The 21,433-nt window shown below is 54.3% G+C and overlaps 1 protein-coding gene across 1 annotated transcript in view; it reads right to left on the bottom strand.

The window, feature by feature from the left end:
• LOC120021988 (angiopoietin-2-like) overlaps positions 1-21,433 on the bottom strand; it is a 79,897-nt gene extending 58,464 nt beyond the window's left edge. Inside the window, exons 1-2 of the mRNA XM_038965792.1 lie at positions 21,422-21,433; positions 20,013-20,512 (exon numbers count right to left, since the gene is read on the bottom strand). Coding sequence (XP_038821720.1) covers positions 20,013-20,512; positions 21,422-21,433 — 512 coding nt within the window. The remainder of the gene's footprint in view (positions 1-20,012; positions 20,513-21,421) is intronic.

Here is a 21,433-nt window from a genome sequence, read left to right as displayed (position 1 = left end):
ACCATCTGTTTGCGTTGTAATGTCGACTGTCCTAGTGGTTAGAAAATAAACGCTAGGAGAATCCATATCCTTGAGGGAAGCGAAACGAGACCTAATCAAGACACCCTTCACTCTTTCATGTAAATACGACCTCAGTTCATGTCTCTTGTCCTGTAAGTTCATGACTAGTCCGGGGTCGTTCTGAGTGAGCAGCTTCAATTCAATTGATTTGATGTCCTGTTCAAGGGCCTTGATAGTCTCTTTAACTTTAATTTGAGACAGAGCAGTATACTGTTGACAGAATACACGTATTTGGGCCTTCCCAACCTCCCACCATTGTCTCAAGGACTCAAAAGTCCCTTTTGTAACCCTCCATTTTCCCCAAAACAACAAAAACCTTTCACAAAACATAACATCATGTAACATTAAAATACCCTTAAGGTGATGACCTTCGTGGACAAGTGAATATCAGACACATTATGGGGATCAGAGAAACCCACAGAAGTAATGTCACACCTTCATTAACTACTACAGTAGTGATCAGATACATACAACCTGTCTAACCTTCCAACCCTGCTACAGTAGAGATCAGATACATACAACCTGTCTAACCTTCCAGTCCTACTACAGTAGAGATCAGATACATACAACCTGTCTAACCTTCCAACCCTACTACAGTAGAGATCAGATACATACAACCTGTCTAACCTTCCAACCCTACTACAGTAGTGATCAGATACATACAACCTGTCTAACCTTCCAACCCTACTACAGTAGAGATCAGATACATACAACCTGTCTAACCTTCCAACCCTACTACAGTAGTGATCAGATACATACAACCTGTCTAACCTTCCAACCCTACTACAGTAGAGATCAGATACATACAACCTGTCTAACCTTCCAACCCTACTACAGTAGTGATCAGATACATACAACCTGTCTAACCTTCCAACCCTACTACAGTAGTGATCAGATAAATACAACCTGTCTAACCTTCCAACCCTACTACAGTAGTGATCAGATATATACAACCTGTCTAACCTTCCAACCCTACTACAGTAGTGATCAGATACATACAACCTGTCTAACCTTCCAACCCTACTACAGTAGTGATCAGATATATACAACCTGTCTAACCTTCCAACCCTACTACAGTAGTGATCAGATACATACAACCTGTCTAACCTTCCAACCCTACTACAGTAGTGATCAGATACATACAACCTGTCTAACCTTCCAACCCTACTACAGATCAGATACATACAACCTGTCTAACCTTCCAACCCTACTACAGTAGAGATCAGATACATACAACCTGTCTAACCTTCCAACCCTACTACAGTAGAGATCAGATACATACAACCTGTCTAACCTTCCAGCCCTACTACAGTAGTGATCAGATACATATAACCTGTCTAACCTTCCAACCCTACTACAGTAGTGATCAGATACATACAACCTGTCTCACCTTCCAACCCTACTACAGATCAGATACATATAACCTGTCTAACCTTCCAACCCTACTACAGTAGTGATCAGATACATACAACCTGTCTAACCTTCCAACCCTACTACAGTAGTGATCAGATACATACAACCTGTCTAACCTTCCAACCCTACTACAGATCAGATACATACAACCTGTCTAACCTTCCAACCCTACTACAGTAGAGATCAGATACATACAACCTGTCTAACCTTCCAACCCTACTACAGTAGTGATCAGATACATACAACCTGTCTAACCTTCCAACCCTACTGCAGTAGTGATCAGATACATACAACCTGTCTAACCTTCCAACCCTACCACAGATCAGATACATACAACCTGTCTAACCTTCCAACCCTACTACAGTAGTGATCGGATACAACCTGTCTAACCTTCCAACCCTACTACAGTAGTGATCAGATACATACAACCTGTCTAACCTTCCAACCCGACTACAGTAGTGATCAGATACAACCTGTCTAACCTTCCAACCCTACTACAGTAGAGATCAGATACATACAATCTGTCTAACCTTCCAACCCTACTACAGTACAGATCAGATACATACAACCTGTCTAACCTTCCAACCCTACTACAGTAGTGATCAGATACATACAACCTGTCTAACCTTCCAACCCTACTACAGTAGAGATCAGATACATACAACCTGTCTAACCTTCCAACCCTACTACAGTAGAGATCAGATACATACAACCTGTCTAACCTTCCAACCCTACTACAGTAGAGATCAGATACATACAACCTGTCTAACCTTCCAACCCTACTACAGTAGAGATCAGATACATACAACCTGTCTAACCTTCCAACCCTACTACAGTAGAGATCAGATACATACAACCTGTCTAACCTTCCAACCCTACTACAGTAGAGATCAGATACATACAACCTGTCTAACCTTCCAACCCTACTACAGATCAGATACATACAACCTGTCTAACCTTCCAACCCTACTACAATAGTGATCAGATACATACAACCTGTCTAACCTTCCAACCCTACTACAGTAGAGATCAGATACATACAACCTGTCTAACCTTCCAACCCTACTACAGTAGTGATCAGATACATACAACCTGTCTAACCTTCCAACCCTACTACAGTAGAGATCAGATACATACAACCTGTCTAACCTTCCAACCCTACTACAGTAGAGATCAGATACATACAACCTGTCTAACCTTCCAACCCTACTACAGTAGAGATCAGATACATACAACCTGTCTAACCTTCCAACCCTACTACAGATCAGATACATACAACCTGTCTAACCTTCCAACCCTACTACAGTAGAGATCAGATACATACAACCTGTCTAACCTTCCAACCCTACTACAGATCAGATACATACAACCTGTCTAACCTTCCAACCCTACTACAGTAGAGATCAGATACATACAACCTGTCTAACCTTCCAACCCTACTACAGTAGAGATCAGATACATACAACCTGTCTAACCTTCCAACCCTACTACAGTAGAGATCAGATACATACAACCTGTCTAACCTTCCAACCCTACTACAGTAGAGATCAGATACAACCTGTCTAACCTTGCTGCACTGACACCACCTTCATTAACTTTTAGCCATGTGTACTGCCTAACTTTTGCCTTCCTTACTCTCCACACATCAGAAAGCTCAAACTCAGTCAATAGACCAGACAGACAAGTGGCTGACCGCAAGGTGAGGTTCTCCAGCGGTGCGATCAACAGTAAAATCCACTGTACAGTTCAAGTACCCCCCTAAAATCACACACCCCTCTTGGTCACACTGTCTTCAGGTTTCCTTTAGTTGATCAAATACAGCAATATGCTCTGTACCCTCGTTAGGAGCAATAAAACCCGACCCTTGACAATCTCTGTTGTAGATACCAGTCACCCCTAAGCCTGAGAAAAACAAAAGTGCCACCCCAGCACTGAAATTAGTACCATGACTGAGTATATGCTGCCCATCCCACCTCATACCCCAGTCAACCTCATTAGGGTTAGGGTTAGGGTTAGGGTTAGGGTCAACCTCATTAGGGTTAGGGTTAGGGTTAGGGTTAGGGTCAACCTCATTAGCCTCATCACTATGTGTCTCCTGGTGAAACACTACATTTTCTGTTTTATACTTCTACTACCCAAGCCCTCTAATTCCTGTCCCTTCCCCCTCTCGTATTCCTGTCCCTTCTCCCTCTCTTATTCCTCTCCCTTCCCCCTCTCGTATTCCTCTCCCTTCCCCCTCTCGTATTCCTGTCCCTTCCCCCTCTCGTATTCCTGTCCCTTCCCCCTCTCGTATTCCTGTCCCTTCCCCCTCTCGTATTCCTGTCCCTTCCCCCTCTCGTCTTCCTGTCCCTTCCCCCTCTCGTCTTCCTGTCCCTTCTCCCTCTCATTCCTGTCCCTTCCCCCTCTCTTATTCCTGTCCCTTCCCCCTCTCGTATTCCTGTCCCTTCCCCCTCTCGTATTCCTGTCCCTTCCCCCTCTCGTATTCCTGTCCCTTCCCCCTCTCGTATTCCTGTCCCTTCTCCCTCTCGTATTCCTGTCCCTTCTCCCTCTCGTATTCCTGTCCCTTCTCCCTCTCGTATTCCTGTCCCTTCCCCCTCTCGTATTCCTGTCTCTTCCCCCTCTCGTCTTCCTGTCCCTTCTCCCTCTCGTATTCCTGTCCCTTCCCCCTCTCGTATTCCTGTCCCTTCCCCCTCTCGTATTCCTGTCCCTTCCCCCTCTCGTATTCCTGTCCCTTCCCCCTCTCGTATTCCTGTCCCTTCCCCCTCTCGTATTCCTGTCCCTTCCCCCTCTCGTATTCCTGTCCCTTCCCCCTCTCGTATTCCTGTCCCTTCCCCCTCTCGTATTCCTGTCCCTTCCCCCTCTCGTATTCCTGTCCCTTCTCCCTCTCGTATTCCTGTCCCTTCCCCCTCTCGTATTCCTGTCCCTTCCCCCTCTCGTATTCCTGTCCCTTCCCCCTCTCGTATTCCTGTCCCTTCCCCCTCTCGTATTCCTGTCCCTTCCCCCTCTCAATCCTGTCCCTTCCCCCTCTCAATCCTGTCCCTTCCCCCTCTCAATCCTGTCCCTTCCCCCTCTCAATCCTGTCCCTTCCCCCTCTCAATCCTGTCCTTTTCCCCTCTCAATCCTGTCCCTTCCCCCTCTCAATCCTGTCCCTTCCCCCTCTCAATCCTGTCCCTTCCCCCTCTCAATCCTGTCCCTTCCCCCTCTCAATCCTGTCCCTTCCCCCTCTCAATCCTGTCCCTTCCCCCTCTCAATCCTGTCCCTTCCCCCTCTCAATCCTGTCCCTTCCCCCTCTCAATCCTGTCCTTTTCCCCTCTCAATCCTGTCCTTTTCCCCTCTCAATCCTGTCCTTTTCCCCTCTCAATCCTGTCCCTTCCCCCTCTCAATCCTGTCCCTTCCCCCTCTCAATCCTGTCCCTTCCCCCTCTCAATCCTGTCCCTTCCCCCTCTCAATCCTGTCCCTTCCCCCTCTCAATCCTGTCCCTTCCCCCTCTCAATCCTGTCCCTTCCCCCTCTCAATCCTGTCCCTTCCCCCTCTCAATCCTGTCCCTTCCCCCTCTCATTCCTGTCCCTTCCCCCTCTCAACCCTGTCCCTTTCCCCTCTCATTCCTGTCCTTTTCCCCTCTCGTATTCCTGTCGCTTTCCCCTCTCAAACCTGTCCCTTCCCCCTCTCAATCCTGTCCCTTCCCCCATTAATATTGAGAGAACCTACCCTTAGTACCTCCATATAGAAAAGAGAAAGGAAACGCAGAAGAAATCACAGAGAAACCAGACAAAGAGAAGAAAAAAAACACCCTAAGAGGCACGATCATCATCATCATTGTTTTAATTTTCTCTGAACCACGTTTCCCGGTACCTTTTGCTGCCGTGACAGCAGTACCACTTTAGAGCTGGGTAGACAGTTTATGTTATCCAGAGCGTTGGTGACAAACTGGGCTACTGCTGGCAACAATTTAATTACGCTTTTTTGTCAACGTTTACTGACACCAGCCATTTTCAACGAGTTCGTAAATTCATCCGTTATTCTGCGCTCTGGTACACTCAGACGAGAGTGCTCTGAAATCGGAGTAGCGAATTTACGAAAGCACTCGAATGTCCATTGACTATACCACTTGCTGTAGCTAATAATGACAGGAATAATTAAGTCAATAAACATTGTGTAGTTAGTTAATATAATGGCATGTTTAATTTATTAGTAGCTAACGTTAGGTAGCTAGCTAACATACCGGTCCATACTGCTGTAATGATATGCTATGTGGTTCATAAGGACAGTGTAGCTAACATACCAGTACATACTGCTGTAATGATATGCTATGTGGTTCGTAAGGACAGCGTAGCTAACATACCGGTACATACTGCTGTAATGATATGCTATGTGGTTCATAAGGACAGCGTAGCTAACATACCGGTACATACTGCTGTAATGATATGCTATGTGGTTCATAAGGACAGCGTAGCTAACATACCGGTCCATACTGCTGTAATGATATGCTATGTGGTTCATAAGGACAGTGTAGCTAACATACCGGTACATACTGCTGTAATGATATGCTATGTGGTTCATAAGGACAGCGTAGCTAACATACCAGTACATACTGCTGTAATGATATGCTATGTGGTTCATAAGGACAGTGTAGCTAGCTAACATACCAGTACATACTGCTGTAATGATATGCTATGTGGTTCATAAGGACAGTGTAGCTAACATACCAGTACATACTGCTGTAATGATATGCTATGTGGTTCATAAGGATAGTGTAGCTAGCTAACATACCGGTCCATACTGCTGTAATGATATGCTATGTGGTTCGTAAGGATAGCGTAGCTAGCTAACATACCAGTACATACTGCTGTAATAATATGCTATGTGGGTCGTAAGGATAGCGTAGCTAGCTAACATACCAGTACATACTGCTGTAATGATATGCTATGTGGTTCATAAGGACAGCGTAGCTAACATACCGGTACATACTGCTGTAATGATATGCTATGTGGTTCATAAGGACAGCGTAGCTAACATACCGGTACATACTGCTGTAATGATATGCTATGTGGTTCATAAGGACAGCGTAGCTAACATACCAGTACATACTGCTGTAATGATATGCTATGTGGTTCATAAGGACAGTGTAGCTAACATACCGGTACATACTGCTGTAATGATATGCTATGTGGTTCATAAGGACAGCGTAGCTAACATACCAGTACATACTGCTGTAATGATATGCTATGTGGTTCATAAGGACAGTGTAGCTAGCTAACATACCAGTACATACTGCTGTAATGATATGCTATGTGGTTCATAAGGACAGTGTAGCTAACATACCAGTACATACTGCTGTAATGATATGCTATGTGGTTCATAAGGATAGTGTAGCTAGCTAACATACCGGTCCATACTGCTGTAATGATATGCTATGTGGTTCATAAGGACAGTGTAGCTAACATACCGGTCCATACTGCTGTAATGATATGCTATGTGGTTCATAAGGATAGTGTAGCTAGCTAACATACCGGTCCATACTGCTGTAATGATATGCTATGTGGTTCGTAAGGACAGCGTAGCTAACATACCGGTACATACTGCTGTAATGATATGCTATGTGGTTCATAAGGACAGTGTAGCTAACATACCGGTACATACTGCTGTAATGATATGCTATGTGGTTCATAAGGACAGTGTAGCTAGCTAACATACCGGTCCATACTGCTGTAATGATATGCTATGTGGTTCATAAGGACAGCGTAGCTAACATACCGGTTCATACTGCTGTAATGATATGCTATGTGGTTCATAAGGACAGCGTAGCTAACATACCGGTCCATACTGCTGTAATGATATGCTATGTGGTTCATAAGGACAGTGTAGCTAACATACCGGTCCATACTGCTGTAATGATATGCTATGTGGTTCATAAGGACAGCTTAGCTAACATACCGGTACATACTGCTGTAATGATATGCTATGTGGTTCATAAGGACAGTGTAGCTAACATACCGGTCCATACTGCTGTAATGATATGCTATGTGGTTCATAAGGACAGTGTAGCTAACATACCGGTCCATACTGCTGTAATAATATGCTATGTGGTTCGTAAGGATAGCGTAGCTAGCTAACATACCAGTACATACTGCTGTAATGATATGCTATGTGGTTCATAAGGACAGCGTAGCTAACATACCGGTCCATACTGCTGTAATGATATGCTATGTGGTTCGTAAGGACAGCGTAGCTAGCTAACATACCGGTACATACTGCTGTAATGATATGCTATGTGGTTCATAAGGACAGCGTAGCTAACATACCGGTCCATACTGCTGTAATGATATGTTATGTGGTTCATAAGGACAGCGTAGCTAACATACCGGTCCATACTGCTGTAATGATATGCTATGTGGTTCGTAAGGATAGCATAGCTAGCTAACATACCAGTACATACTGCTGTAATGATATTCTATGTGGTTCGTAAGGACAGCGTAGCTAACATACCGGTTCATACTGCTGTAATGATATGCTATGTGGTTCGTAAGGACAGCGTAGCTAACATACCGGTTCATACTGCTGTAATGATATGCTATGTGGTTCATAAGGACAGCGTAGCTAACATACCGGTACATACTGCTGTAATGATATGCTATGTGGTTCGTAAGGACAGTGTAGCTAACATACCGGTACATACTGCTGTAATGATATGCTATGTGGTTCATAAGGACAGTGTAGCTAACATACCGGTTCATACTGCTGTAATGATATGCTATGTGGTTCGTAAGGACAGTGTAGCTAACATACCGGTACATACTGCTGTAATGATATGCTATGTGGTTCGTAAGGACAGCGTAGCTAGCTAACATACCGGTACATACTGCTGTAATGATATGCTATGTGGTTCATAAGGACAGCGTAGCTAACATACCGGTCCATACTGCTGTAATGATATGCTATGTGGTTCATAAGGACAGTGTAGCTAACATACCGGTCCATACTGCTGTAATGATATGCTATGTGGTTCGTAAGGATAGCGTAGCTAGCTAACATACCGGTCCATACTGCTGTAATGATATGCTATGTGGTTCGTAAGGACAGCGAGGCTAACATACCGGTTCATACTGCTGTAATGATATGCTATGTGGTTCGTAAGGACAGTGTAGCTAGCTAACATACCGGTACATACTGCTGTAATGATATGCTATGTGGTTCGTAAGGACAGTGTAGCTAACATACCGGTCCATACTGCTGTAATGATATGCTATGTGGTTCATAAGGACAGCGTAGCTAACATACCGGTTCATACTGCTGTAATGATATGCTATGTGGTTCATAAGGACAGTGTAGCTAACATACCGGTCCATACTGCTGTAATGATATGCTATGTGGTTCATAAGGACAGCGTAGCTAACATACCGGTCCATACTGCTGTAATGATATGCTATGTGGTTCATAAGGACAGCGTAGCTAACATACCGGTCCATACTGCTGTAATGATATGTTATGTGGTTCATAAGGACAGCGTAGCTAACATACCGGTCCATACTGCTGTAATGATATGCTATGTGGTTCGTAAGGATAGCATAGCTAGCTAACATACCAGTACATACTGCTGTAATGATATGCTATGTGGTTCGTAAGGACAGCGTAGCTAACATACCGGTTCATACTGCTGTAATGATATGCTATGTGGTTCGTAAGGACAGCGTAGCTAACATACCGGTTCATACTGCTGTAATGATATGCTATGTGGTTCATAAGGACAGCGTAGCTAACATACCGGTACATACTGCTGTAATGATATGCTATGTGGTTCGTAAGGACAGTGTAGCTAACATACCGGTACATACTGCTGTAATGATATGCTATGTGGTTCATAAGGACAGTGTAGCTAACATACCGGTTCATACTGCTGTAATGATATGCTATGTGGTTCGTAAGGACAGTGTAGCTAACATACCGGTACACACTGCTGTAATGATATGCTATGTGGTTCATAAGGACAGCGTAGCTAGCTAACATACCGGTACATACTGCTGTAATGATATGCTATGTGGTTCATAAGGACAGCGTAGCTAACATACCGGTCCATACTGCTGTAATGATATGCTATGTGGTTCATAAGGACAGTGTAGCTAACATACCGGTCCATACTGCTGTAATGATATGCTATGTGGTTCGTAAGGATAGCGTAGCTAGCTAACATACCGGTACATACTGCTGTAATGATATGCTATGTGGTTCGTAAGGACAGCGAGGCTAACATACCGGTTCATACTGCTGTAATGATATGCTATGTGGTTCGTAAGGACAGTGTAGCTAGCTAACATACCGGTACATACTGCTGTAATGATATGCTATGTGGTTCGTAAGGACAGTGTAGCTAACATACCGGTCCATACTGCTGTAATGATATGCTATGTGGTTCATAAGGACAGCGTAGCTAACATACCGGTTCATACTGCTGTAATGATATGCTATGTGGTTCATAAGGACAGTGTAGCTAACATACCGGTCCATACTGCTGTAATGATATGCTATGTGGTTCATAAGGACAGCGTAGCTAACATACCGGTCCATACTGCTGTAATGATATGCTTTTGGTTCATAAGGACAGCGTAGCTAACATACCGGTTCATACTGCTGTAATGATATGCTTTGTGGTTCATAAGGACAGTGTAGCTAACATACCGGTCCATACTGCTGTAATGATATGCTATGTGGTTCGTAAGGATAGCGTAGCTAGCTAACATACCAGTACATACTGCTGTAATAATATGCTATGTGGTTCGTAAGGATAGCGTAGCTAGCTAACATACCAGTACATACTGCTGTAATGATATGCTATGTGGTTCATAAGGACAGCGTAGCTAACATACCGGTACATACTGCTGTAATGATATGCTATGTGGTTCATAAGGACAGCGTAGCTAACATACCGGTACATACTGCTGTAATGATATGCTATGTGGTTCATAAGGACAGCGTAGCTAACATACCAGTACATACTGCTGTAATGATATGCTATGTGGTTCATAAGGACAGTGTAGCTAGCTAACATACCAGTACATACTGCTGTAATGATATGGGGGGAGTCGGGGGGGGGAAGAGAGACGAGGGAGGGAGAAGGGGGGACAGAGAGACGAGGGGGAGTCGGGGGGGGAAGAGAGACGAGGGGGAGTCGGGGGGGAAGAGAGACGAGGGGGAAGTCGGGGGGAAGAGAGAGAGGGGGAGGCGGGGGGGGAAGAGAGAGAGACGAGGGGAGTCGGGGGGGGAGAGAGACGAGGGGGAGTCGGGGGGGGAAGAGAGCGAGGGGGAGTCGGGGGGGGAAGAGAGACGAGGGGAGTCGGGGGGGGGAAGAGAGACGAGGGATCGGGGTAGGGAGAGAGACGAGGGGGAGTCGGGGGGGAAGAGAGACGAGGGGGCGTCGGCGGGGGTTACTTCTGACGAGGGGGAGCGGGGGGGGAAGAGAGACGAGGGGGAGCGGGGGGGGAAGAGAGACGAGGGGGAGTCGGGGAGGGAAGAGAGACGAGTGGAGTCGGGGGGGGAAGAGAGACGGGGGGGAGTCGGGGGGAAGAGAGACGAGGGGGAGTTCGGGGGGGGAAGAGAGACGAGGGGGAGTCGGGGGGGGAAGAGAGACGAAGGGGAGTCCGGGGGGGGAAGAGAACGAGTGGGAGTCGGGGGGGAAGAGAGACGAGGGGGAGTCGGGGGGGAAGAGAGACGAGGGGGAGTCGGGGGGGGGGAAGAGAGACGAGGGGGAGTCGGGGGGGAAGAGAGACGAGGGGAGTCGGGGGGAAGAGAGACGAGGGGGAGTCGGGGGGGAAGAGAGGACGAGGGGGAGTCGGGGGGAAGAGAGACGAGGGGGAGTAGGGAGGGGAAGAGAGACGAGGGGGAGTCGGGGGGGAAGAGAGACGAGGGGGAGTCGGGGGGAGAGAGACGAGGGGGAGTCGGGGGGGAAGAGAGACGAGGGGGAGTCGGGGGGGAAGAGAGACGAGGGGAGTCGGGGGGGGAAGAGGACGAGGGGGAGTCGGGGGCGGGAGAGAGACGAGGGGAGTCGGGACGGTGGAAGAGAGAGAGGGGGGAGTCGGGGGGGGGGGGTTAAGAGAGACGAGGGGGAGTCGGGGGGGGGGAAAAAGAGGACGAGGGGGAGTCGGGGGGGGAAGAGAGACGAGGGGGAGTCGGGGGGGGGAAAGAGAGACGGGCAGTCGGGGGGGGAAGAGAGACGAGGGGGAGTCGGGGGGGGAAGAGAGACGAGGGGGAGTCGGGAGGGCGGGAAGAGAGACGAGGGGGGAAGTAGGGGGGGGAAGAGAGACGAGGGGGAGCGGGGGGGGAAGAAGACGAGGGGGAGTCGGGGGGGAAGAGAGACGAAGGGGGAGTCGGGGGGGAAGAGAGCCGAGGGGGAGTCGGCGGGGGAGGGAAGAGAGACGAGGGGGAGTCGGGGGGGAAGAGAGACGAGGGGGAGGCGGGGGGGAAGAGAGACGAGGGGGAGTCGGGGGGGGAAGAGAGACGAGGGGGAGTCGGGAGGGGAAGAGAGACGAAGGGGGGAGTCGGGGGGGAAGAGGACGAGGGGAGTAGGGGGGAAAGAGAGACGAGGGGGATTCGGGGGGGAAAGAGAGACGAGGGGGAGTCGGGGGGACAGATGAGACGAGGGGGAGTCGGGGGGGAAGAGAGACGAGGGGGAGTCGGGGGGGAAGAGAGACGAGGGAGAGTCGGGTGGGGAAAGAGAGACGAGGGGAGTCGGGGGGGAAGAGAGACGAGGGGGAGTCGGGGGGGACAGAGAGACGAGGGGGAGTCGGGGGGGGAAGAGAGACGAGGGGAGAGTCGGGGGGGAAGAGAGACGAGGGGGGCAGAAGTCGGGGGGGAAGAGAGACGAGGGGGAGTAGGGGGCGGGGGAAGAGAGACGAGGGGGGAGTCGGGGGGGAAGAGGAGACGAGGGGGGATTCGGGGGGGAAGAGAGACGAGGGGGCAGTCGGTGGGGAAGAGAGACGATGCGGGAGTCGGGGGGGAAGAAGACGAGGGGGAGTCGGGGGGGGAAGAGAGACGAGGGGGAGTCGGGGGGAAAGAGAGGAAGAGGGGAGTCCGGGGGGGGAAGAGAGACGAGGGGGAGTCGGTTTTACAATGAGAGACGAGGCGGAGTCGGGGGGGAAGAGAGACGAGGCGGGAGTCGGGGGGGAAGAGAGACGAGGCGGAGTCGGCGGGGGAACGAGAGGACGAGGGGGAGTCGGGGGGGAAGAGAGACGAGGGGGAGTCGGGGGGGGAAGAGAGACGAGGGGGGAGTCGGTGGGGGAAGAGAGACGAGGGGGAGTCGGAGGGGGAAGAGAGACGAGGGGAGTCGGGGGGACGAGAGGACGAGGGGGAGTCGGGGGGAGAGAACGAGGGGAGTCGGGGGGGAAGAGAGACGAGGGGGAGTCGGGGGGAAGAGAGACGAGGGGGAGTCGGGGGGAAGAGAGACGAGGGGGGAGTCGGGGGGGAAGAGAGACGAGGGGGAGATCGGGGGGGAGAGAGACGAGGGGGAGTCGGGGGGGAAGAGAGACGAAGGGGGGGAGTCGGGGGGGAAAGAGAGACGAGGGGGAAAAAGGGGGGGTTTTTCGGGGGGGAAGAGAGACGAGGGGGAGTCGGGGGGGGAAGAGAGAGAGGGGGAGTCGGGGGGGGAAGAGAGACGAGGGGGCGTCGGGGGGGAAGAGAGACGAGGCGGAAGTCAAGGAGTAGTCAGGGGGGTGGGAAGAGAACGAGGCGGAGTCGTGGGGGGAAGAGAGCCGAGGGGGAGTCGGGGGGGAAGAGAGACGAGGCGGGGAAGAAAATTAGAGTCAAGGAGTAGTCAGGGGGGGAAGAGAGACGAGGCGGAGCGGGGGGGAAGAGAGACGAGGGAGTCGGGGGGGAAGATGAGTCGTTTTTCTCCGCACCGGGATGAGATGGGGAGTCGCGGGGGAAGAGAGACGAGGGGGAGTCGGGGGGGACGAGAGACGAGGGGGAGTCGGAGGGTGGAAGAGAGACTAGGGGGAGTCGGTGGGAAGAGAGACGAGGGGGAGTCGGGGGGACAGAGAGACGAGGGGGAGTCAGGGGGGGAAGAGAGACGAGGGGGGGAGTCGGGGGGAGAGAGACGATGGGGGAGTCGGGGGGAAGAGAAGAGACGAGGGGGAGTCGGGGGGGAAGAGAGACGAGGGGAGTGGGGGGTGACGAGAGACGAAGGCGGAGTCGGGGGGGAAGAGAGACGAGGCGGAGTCTGGGGGGAAAGAGACGAGGCGGAGTCGGGGGGGAAGAGAGACGAGGCGGAGTCGGGGGGGAAAAAAGAGGAGAACGAGGGGGAGTCGGGGGGGAAGAGAGACGAGGGGGGAGTCGGGGGGGAAGAGAGACGAGGGGGAGTCGGGGGGGAAAGAGAGACGCAGGGGGGAGTCGGAGGGGGAAGAGAGACGAGGGGGAGTCGGGGGGAAGAGGGAAGAGAGACCGAGGGGGAGTCGGGGGGGAAGAGAGACGAGGGGGAGTCGGGGGGGAAGAGAGACGAGGGGAGTCGGGGGGAGAGAGACGGGGGGGGGAGGGGAGTTCGGGGGGGAAAAGAGAGACGAGGGGGAGTCGGGGGGAAGAGAGCGAGGGGGAGTCGGGGGGGAAGAGAGACGAGGGGGAGTCGGGGGGGAAGAGAGACGAGGGGGAGCGGGGGGGAAGAGAGACGAGGGGGAGTCGGGCTGGGGGAAGGAGACGAGGGGGAGTCGGGGGGGAAGAGAGACGAGGGTGGAGTCGGGGGGGAGAGAGAGACGAGGCGGAGTCAAAGGAGTAGTCAGGGGGGAAGAGAGACGAGACGGAGGTCGGGGGGGAAGAGAGACGAGGGGGAGTCGGGGGGGGAAGAGAGACAGGCGGGACGTCAAGAGTAGTCAGGGGGCGGGAAGAGAGACGAAGCGGATGTCGGGGGGGAAGAGAGACGAGGGGGAGTGGGGGGGAAGAGAGACGAGTGCGGGAGTCGGGGGGGAAGAGAGACGAGGCGAGTCGGGGGGAAGAGAGACGAGCGGAGTCGGGGGGGAAGAGAGCGATGGCGGAGTCGGGGGGGAAGAGAGGACGAGGCGGAGTCGGGGGGGAAGGAGAGACGAGGCGGGCATCGGGAGAAGGAGACGAGGCGGAGAGTCGGGGGGGAAGAGAGACGAGGCGGAGTAGGGGGGGGAAGAGAGACGAGGCGGAGCGGGGGGAAGAGAGACGCGGCGGAGTCGGGGGGGAAGAGAGAGAGGCGGAGCGGGGGGGAAAGAAGAGAGACGAGGCGGAGTCGGGGGGGAAGAGAGACGAGGCGGAGTCGGGGGGGAAGAGAGAGAGACGAGCGCGGAGTCGGGGGGAAGAGAGACTAGGGGGGGTCGGGGGGGAAGAGAGGACCGAGGGGAGTGGGGGGGAAGAGAGACGAGGGGGAAGTCTGGGGGGGGGAAGAGAGACGAGGGGGAGTCGGGGGGGGAAAAGAGAGACGAGGGGGAGTCGGGGGGGGGAAAGAGAGACGAGGGGTGAGTTTTCGGGGGGGGGGGGGGGGGGGGGAAGAGAGACGAGGGGGAGTCGGGGGGGAAGAGAGACGAGGCGAGGTCGGGGGGAAGAGAGGACAAGGCGGAGTCGGGGGGAAGAGAGACAAGGGGGAGTCGGGGGGGAAGAGAGAGGACAAGGCGGTAGTCGGGGGGGGAAGAGAGGACACAAGGGGGCAGTCGGGGGGAGAAGGAGACAAGGGGAATCGGGGGGGAAAGAGAGACAAGGGGGCAGTCGGGGGGGAAGAGAGCAAGGGGGAGTCGGGGCGGAAGAGAGACAAGGGGGAGTCGGGGGGGAAGAGAGACAAGGGGGAGTCGGGGGGGAGAGAGACAAGGGGGAGTCGGGGGCGGGAAGAGAGGACAAGGGGGAGTCGGGGGGGGGGAAGAGAGACAGGGGGAAGGTCGGGGGGAGAAGAGAGACAAGGCGGAGTCGGGGGGGAAGAGAGACAAGTGGGGGAGCGGGGGGGGAAGAGAGGACAAGGCGGAGTCGGGGGGGGGAAGAGGACAGAGGGGGAGTCGGGGGAGAAGAGAGATACAAGGGGGAGTCGGGGGAAGGGCGAAGAGAAGGACAAGGAAGAGAGAGACGGAGTGGGGGGGAGAGAGACAAGGCGGAGTCAGGGGAGGGTAAGAGAGACAAGGCGGTAGTCGGGGGGGAAAGAGAGACAAGGGGGAGTCAGGGGGGAAAGAGAGACGAGGCGGAGTCGGGGTGGGAAGAGAGACGAGGGAGACGGGGGGCAAGAAGAGACTAGGGGGGAGGTCGGGGGGGAGGAAGAGAGTACGAGGGGGAGTCGGGGGGGAAGAGAGACGAGGGGGAGTCGGGGGGGAAGAGAGACGAGGGGGGAGTCGGGGGGAAAGAGAGACGAGGGGGAGTCGGGGGGGAAGAGAGACGAGGGAGGGAGTCGGGGGGGAAGAGAGACGAGGGGGGAGTCGCGGGGGGAAGAGAGACGAGGCGGGGAGTCGGGGGGGGAAGAGAGACAAGGCGGAGTCGGGGGTGAAGAGAGACAAGGCGGAGTCGGGGGGGAGAGAGAGAGACAAGGGGAGTCGGGGGGGAAGAGAGACAAGGGGGAGTCGGGGGGGAAGAGAGACAAGGGGGAGTCGGGGGGAAGAGAGACAAGGGGGGAGTCGGGGGGAAGAGAGACAAGGGGGAGTCGGGGGGGAAGAGAGACAAGGGGGGAGTCGGGGGGGAAGAGAGACAAGGGGGAGTCGGGGGGGAAGAGAGACAAGGCGGAGTCGGGGGGGAAGAGAGACAAGGCGGAGTCGGGGGGAAGGAGAGACAAGGGGGAGTCGGGGGGAAGAGAGACAAGGCGGAGTCGGGGGGGAAGAGAGACAAGGGGGAGTCGGGGGAGAAGAGAGACAAGGGGGAGTCGGGGGGGAAGAGAGACAAGGGGAGTCGGGGGGGAAGAGAGACAGGCGGAGAGTCAGGGGGAGAGAGGACAAGGCGGAGGGGGGAAGAGAGGACAGGGGGAGTCAGGGGGGAAGAGAGACAAGGCGGAGTCAGGGGGGAAGAGAGACAAGGCGGAGTCAGGGGAGGAAGAGAAGACAAGGGGGAGTCAGGGGGGAAGAGAGACAAGGGGGAGTCAGGGGGGAAGAGAGACAAGGGGGAGTCAGGGGGAAGAGAGACAAGGGGGAGTCAGGGGGGAAGAGAGACAAGGGGGAGTCAGGGGGGAAGAGAGGACAAGGGGGAGTCAGGGGGGAAGAGAGACAAGGGGAGTCAGGGGGGAAGAGAGACAAGGGGGAGTCAGGGGGAAGAGAGACAAGGGGGAGTCAGGGGGGAAGAGAGACAAGGGGGAGTCAGGGGGAAGAGAGAAAAGGGGAGTCAGGGGGGAGAGAAGGGAGAGGGGGGAGCAGGGAGAGGACAAGGGGGAGTCAGGGGGGAAGAGAGACAAGGGAGTCAGGGGGAAGAGAGACAAGGGAGGAGTCAGGGGGGGGAAGAGAGACAAGGGGGAGTCAGGGGGGAAAGAGAGACAAGGGGGAGTCAGGGGGGAAGAGAGACAAGGGGGAGTCAGGGGGGAAGAGAGACAAGGGGGAGTCAGGGGGGAAGAGGAGACAAGGCGGGTCAGGGGGGAAGAGAGACAAGGCGGAGTCAGGGGGGAAGAGAGACAAGGCGGAGTCAGGGGGAAGAGAGACAAGGCGGAGTCAGGGGGAAGAGAGACAAGGGGAGTCAGCGGGGGAAGAGAGACAAGGGGGAGTCAGGGGGGAAGAGAGACAAGGGGGAGTCAGGGGGGAAGAGAGACAAGGGGGAGTCAGGGGGGAAGAGAGACAAGGGGATCAGGGGGAAGAGAGGGGGGTCAGGGGGGAAGAGAGACAAGGGGGAGTCAGGGGGGAAGAGAGACAAGGGGGGAGTCAGGGGGGAAGAGAGACAAGGGGGAGTCAGGGGGGAAGAGAGACAAGGGGAGTCAGGGGGAAGAGAGACAAGGGGAGTCAGGGGGAGAGAGACAAGGGGATAGGGGGGAAGAGAGACAAGGGGGAGTCAGGGGGGAAGAGAGACAAGGGGGAGTCAGGGGGGAAGAGAGACAAGGGGGAGTCAGGGGGGAAGAGAGACAAGGGGGAGTCAGGGGGGAAGAGAGACAAGGGGGAGTCAGGGGGGGAAGAGAGACAAGGGGAGTCAGGGGGAAGAGAGACAAGGGGGAGTCAGGGGGGAAGAGAGACAAGGCGGAGTCAGGGGGGAAGAGAGACAAGGCGAGTCAGGGGGGAAGAGAGACAAGGGGGAGTCAGGGGGGAAGAGAGACAAGGCGGAGTCAGGGGGAAGAGAGACAAGGGGAGTCAGGGGGGAAGAGAGACAAGGCGGAGTCAGGGGGGAAGAGAGACAAGGCGGAGTCAGGGGGGAGAGAGACAAGGGGGAGTCAGGGGGGAAGAGAGACAAGGCGGAGTCAGGGGGGAAGAGAGGACAAGGCGGAGTCAAGGGGGAAGAGAGACAAGGGGGAGTCAGGGGGGAAGAGAGACAAGGCGGAGTCAGGGGGGAAGAGAGACAAGGGGGAGTCAGGGGGGAAGAGAGACAAGGCGGAGACAAGGGGGAGTCAGGGGGGAAGAGAGACAAGGCGGAGTCAAGGAGTAGTCAGGGGGTGAAGAGAGACAAGGCGGAGTCAAGGAGTAGTCAGGGGGGGAGGAGAGACAAGGCGGAGTCAGGGGGGAAGAGAGACAAGGCGGAGTCAGGGGGGAAGAGAGACAAGGGGGAGTCAGGGGGGAAGAGAGACAAGGGGGGAGTCAGGGGGGAAGAGAGTCAAGGCGGAGTCAGGGGGAAGAGAGTCAAGGCGGAGTCAGGGGGAAAGAGAGTCAAGGGGGAGTCGGGGGAAGAGAGACAAGGGGGAGTCAGGGGGGAAGAGAGACAAGGGGGGAGTCAGGGGGGAAGAGAGACAAGGCGGAGTCAGGGGGGAAGAGAGACAAGGCGGGTCAGGGGGGAAGAGAGACAAGGCGGGTCAGGGGGAAGAGAGACAAGGCGGGAGTCAGGGGGAAGAGAGACAAGGCGGAGTCAGGGGGGAAGAGAGACAAGGCGGAGTCAGGGGGGAAGAGAGACAAGGCGGAGTCAGGGGGGAAGAGAGACAAGGCGGAGTCAGGGGGGAAGAGAGACAAGGCGGAGTCAGGGGGGAAGAGAGACAAGGCGGAGTCGGGGGGAAGCGAGAAAGGGAGCAGGGGGAAGAGAGACAAGGCGGAGTCAGGGGGGAGAGAGACAAGGCGGAGTCAGGGGGGAAGAGAGACAAGGGCGGAGTCAGGGGGGAAGAGAGACAAGGCGGAGTCAGGGGGGAAGAGAGACAAGGGGGAGTCAGGGGGGAAAGAGAGGACAAGGGGGAGTCAGGGGGGAAGAGAGACAAGGGGGGAGTCAGGGGGGAAGAGAGACAAGGGGGGAGTCAGGGGGGAAGAGAGACAAGGGGGAGTCAGGGGGGAAGAGAGGCAAGGGGGAGTCAGGGGGGAAGAGAGACAAGGCGGAGTCAGGGGGGAAGAGAGACAAGGCGGAGTCAGGGGGAAGAGAGACAGCGGAGTCAGGGGGGAAGAGGACAAGGCGGGAGTCAGGGGGGAAGAGAGACAAGCGGAGTCAGGGGGGAAGAGAGACAAGTCGGAGTCAAGGGGGAGGACAAGGAGTAGTCAGGGGGAGGAGAGACAAGGCGGAGTCGGGGGGGAGGAGAGACAAGTCGGAGTCAGGGGGGAGACAAGGAGTAGAGGGGGAGGGGGGAGAGAGACAAGTCGGAGTCAGGGGGGGAGGAGAGACAAGTCGGAGTCAGGGGGGAGACAAGGAGTAGTCAGGGGGGGAGGAGAGACAAGGCAGAGTCAGGGGGGAGACAAGGAGTAGTCAGGGGGGGAGGAGAGACAAGGCGGAGTCAGGGGGGAGACAAGGAGTAGTCAGGGGGGGGAGGAGAGACAAGGCGGAGTCAGGGGGGAAGAGAGACAAGGCGGAGTCAGGGGGGAGACAAGGAGTAGTCAGGGGGGGAGGAGAGACAAGGGGGAGTCGGGGGGAGGAGCAGATGCTGGCACTCTCACTCTGACACACTTCCCTCCAGCATTATCATACTTGGACGTTAAACTGAGGTGAGCAAGCCAACATTTGTTGCGAAAGCTTTGCACATTTAGGGGGAAAAGTACATGCAAATGCATTTCACATTAGCATTTCATCTCCTCAGAGCAAAATAGACTGTTTTATGCCAGGGTGTGTGTGATACTCAGTGTGTGAACGATGAGGCTAGCAGCAGCAGAGGACTCTAGCAGAACAGATACAGAGAGCATAATTCACCATGAAGACAAAGGAACAGACATGGACACAGGCTGTCTCTGTTAAAGAGTATAATGAACATTCTGTAGACTGAATTAACCAAAGTATGTCTATGAGGGTGAAAAGAAATACAGCTTGCCTTGCAGAGAGTAAAAATGTGCTCAACCCCTTAAAAAAAAAGATAAGATTACATTTCACAGCTCCTTACAGCCTGGGAGGGTATTTTCATAACAATAAAGATTCACTTACTAGAAACTAACGTTTGTTGAAACCCAATACAAAGAACTTATATACAATACATAAGCAGAGCAATATCAAAACGCCACAGTTAAACACACAGACAAACCTAAAATAGAAAGCATTCTTGCAAAGAGTCGCAGCTCGCGTCGTAGTCTCGCAGAGCTCGCGTCGTAGTCTCGCAGAGCTCGCGTCGTAGTCTCGCAGCTCGCGTCGTAGTCTCGCAGCTCGCGTCGTAGTCTCGCAGAGTAGTCTCGCAGCTCGCGTCGTAGTCTCGCAGCTCGCGTCGTAGTCTCGCAGAGCTCGCGTCGTAGTCTCGCAGAGCTCGCGTCGTAGTCTCGCAGAGCTCGCGTCGTAGTCTCGCAGAGTAGTCTCGCAGCTCGCGTCGTAGTCTCGCAGCTCGCGTCGTAGTCTCGCAGAGTAGTCTCGCAGCTCGCGTCGTAGTCTCGCAGCTCGCGTCGTAGTCTCGCAGCTCGCGTCGTAGTCTCGCGTCGTAGTCTCGCAGCTCGCGTCGTAGTCTCGCGTCGTAGTCTCGCGGCTCGCGTCGTAGTCTCGCGGCTCGCGTCGTAGTCTCGCGGCTCGCGTCGTAGTCTCGCGTCGTAGTCTCGCAGCTCGCGTCGTAGTCTCGCAGCTCGCGTCAGAGTCTCGCAGCTCGCGTCATAGAGTCGCAGCTCGCGTCATAGAGTCGCAGCTCGCGTCATAGAGTCGCAGCTCGCGTCATAGTCTCGCAGCTCGCGTCAGTCTCGCAGCTCGCGTCATAGTCTCGCAGCTCGCGTCATAGTCTCGCAGCTCGCGTCATAGTCTCGCAGCTCGCGTCATAGTCTCGCAGCTCGCGTCATAGTCTCGCAGCTCGCGTCATAGTCTCGCAGCTCGCGTCATAGTCTCGCAGCTCGCGTCATAGAGTCGCAGCTCGCGTCATAGTCTCGCAGCTCGCGTCATAGTCGCAGCTCGCGTCATAGTCTCGCGGCTCGCGTCAGAGTCTCGCGGCTCGCGTCACTAGAGTCGCGGCTCGCGTTCGAGAGCGCAGCTCGCGTCATAGAGTCGCAGCTCGCGTCATAGAGTCGCAGCTCGCGTCATAGAGTCGCAGCTCGCGTCATAGAGTCGCAGCTCGCGTCATAGTCTCGCAGCTCGCGTCATAGAGTCACAGCTCGCGTCATAGTCTCACAGCTAGTAGAGTCACAGCTCGCGTCATAGAGTCACAGCTCGCGTCATAGAGTCACAGCTCGCGTCATAGTCTCACAGCTAGTAGAGTCACAGCTCGCGTCATAGAGTCACAGCTCGCGTCATAGAGTCACAGCTCGTGTCATAGTCTCGCAGCTCGCGTCATAGTCTCGCAGCTCGCGTCATAGTCTCGCAGCTCGCGTCATAGTGTCACAGCTAGTAGAGTCACAGCTCGCGTCATAGTGTCACAGCTAGTAGAGTCACAGCTCGCGTCATAGTCTCACAGCTAGTAGAGTCACAGCTCGTGTCATAGTCTCACAGCTCGTGTCATAGTCTCACAGCTCGTGTCATAGTCTCACAGCTCGTGTCATAGTCTCACAGCTCGCGTCAT

Source organism: Salvelinus namaycush, chromosome 27, assembly GCF_016432855.1.
Source record: "Salvelinus namaycush isolate Seneca chromosome 27, SaNama_1.0, whole genome shotgun sequence".
Taxonomy (NCBI): domain Eukaryota; kingdom Metazoa; phylum Chordata; class Actinopteri; order Salmoniformes; family Salmonidae; genus Salvelinus; species Salvelinus namaycush.
The sequence above is the reverse complement of the archived record's forward strand: the minus strand, read 5'-3'. Positions and strand labels throughout refer to the sequence as shown.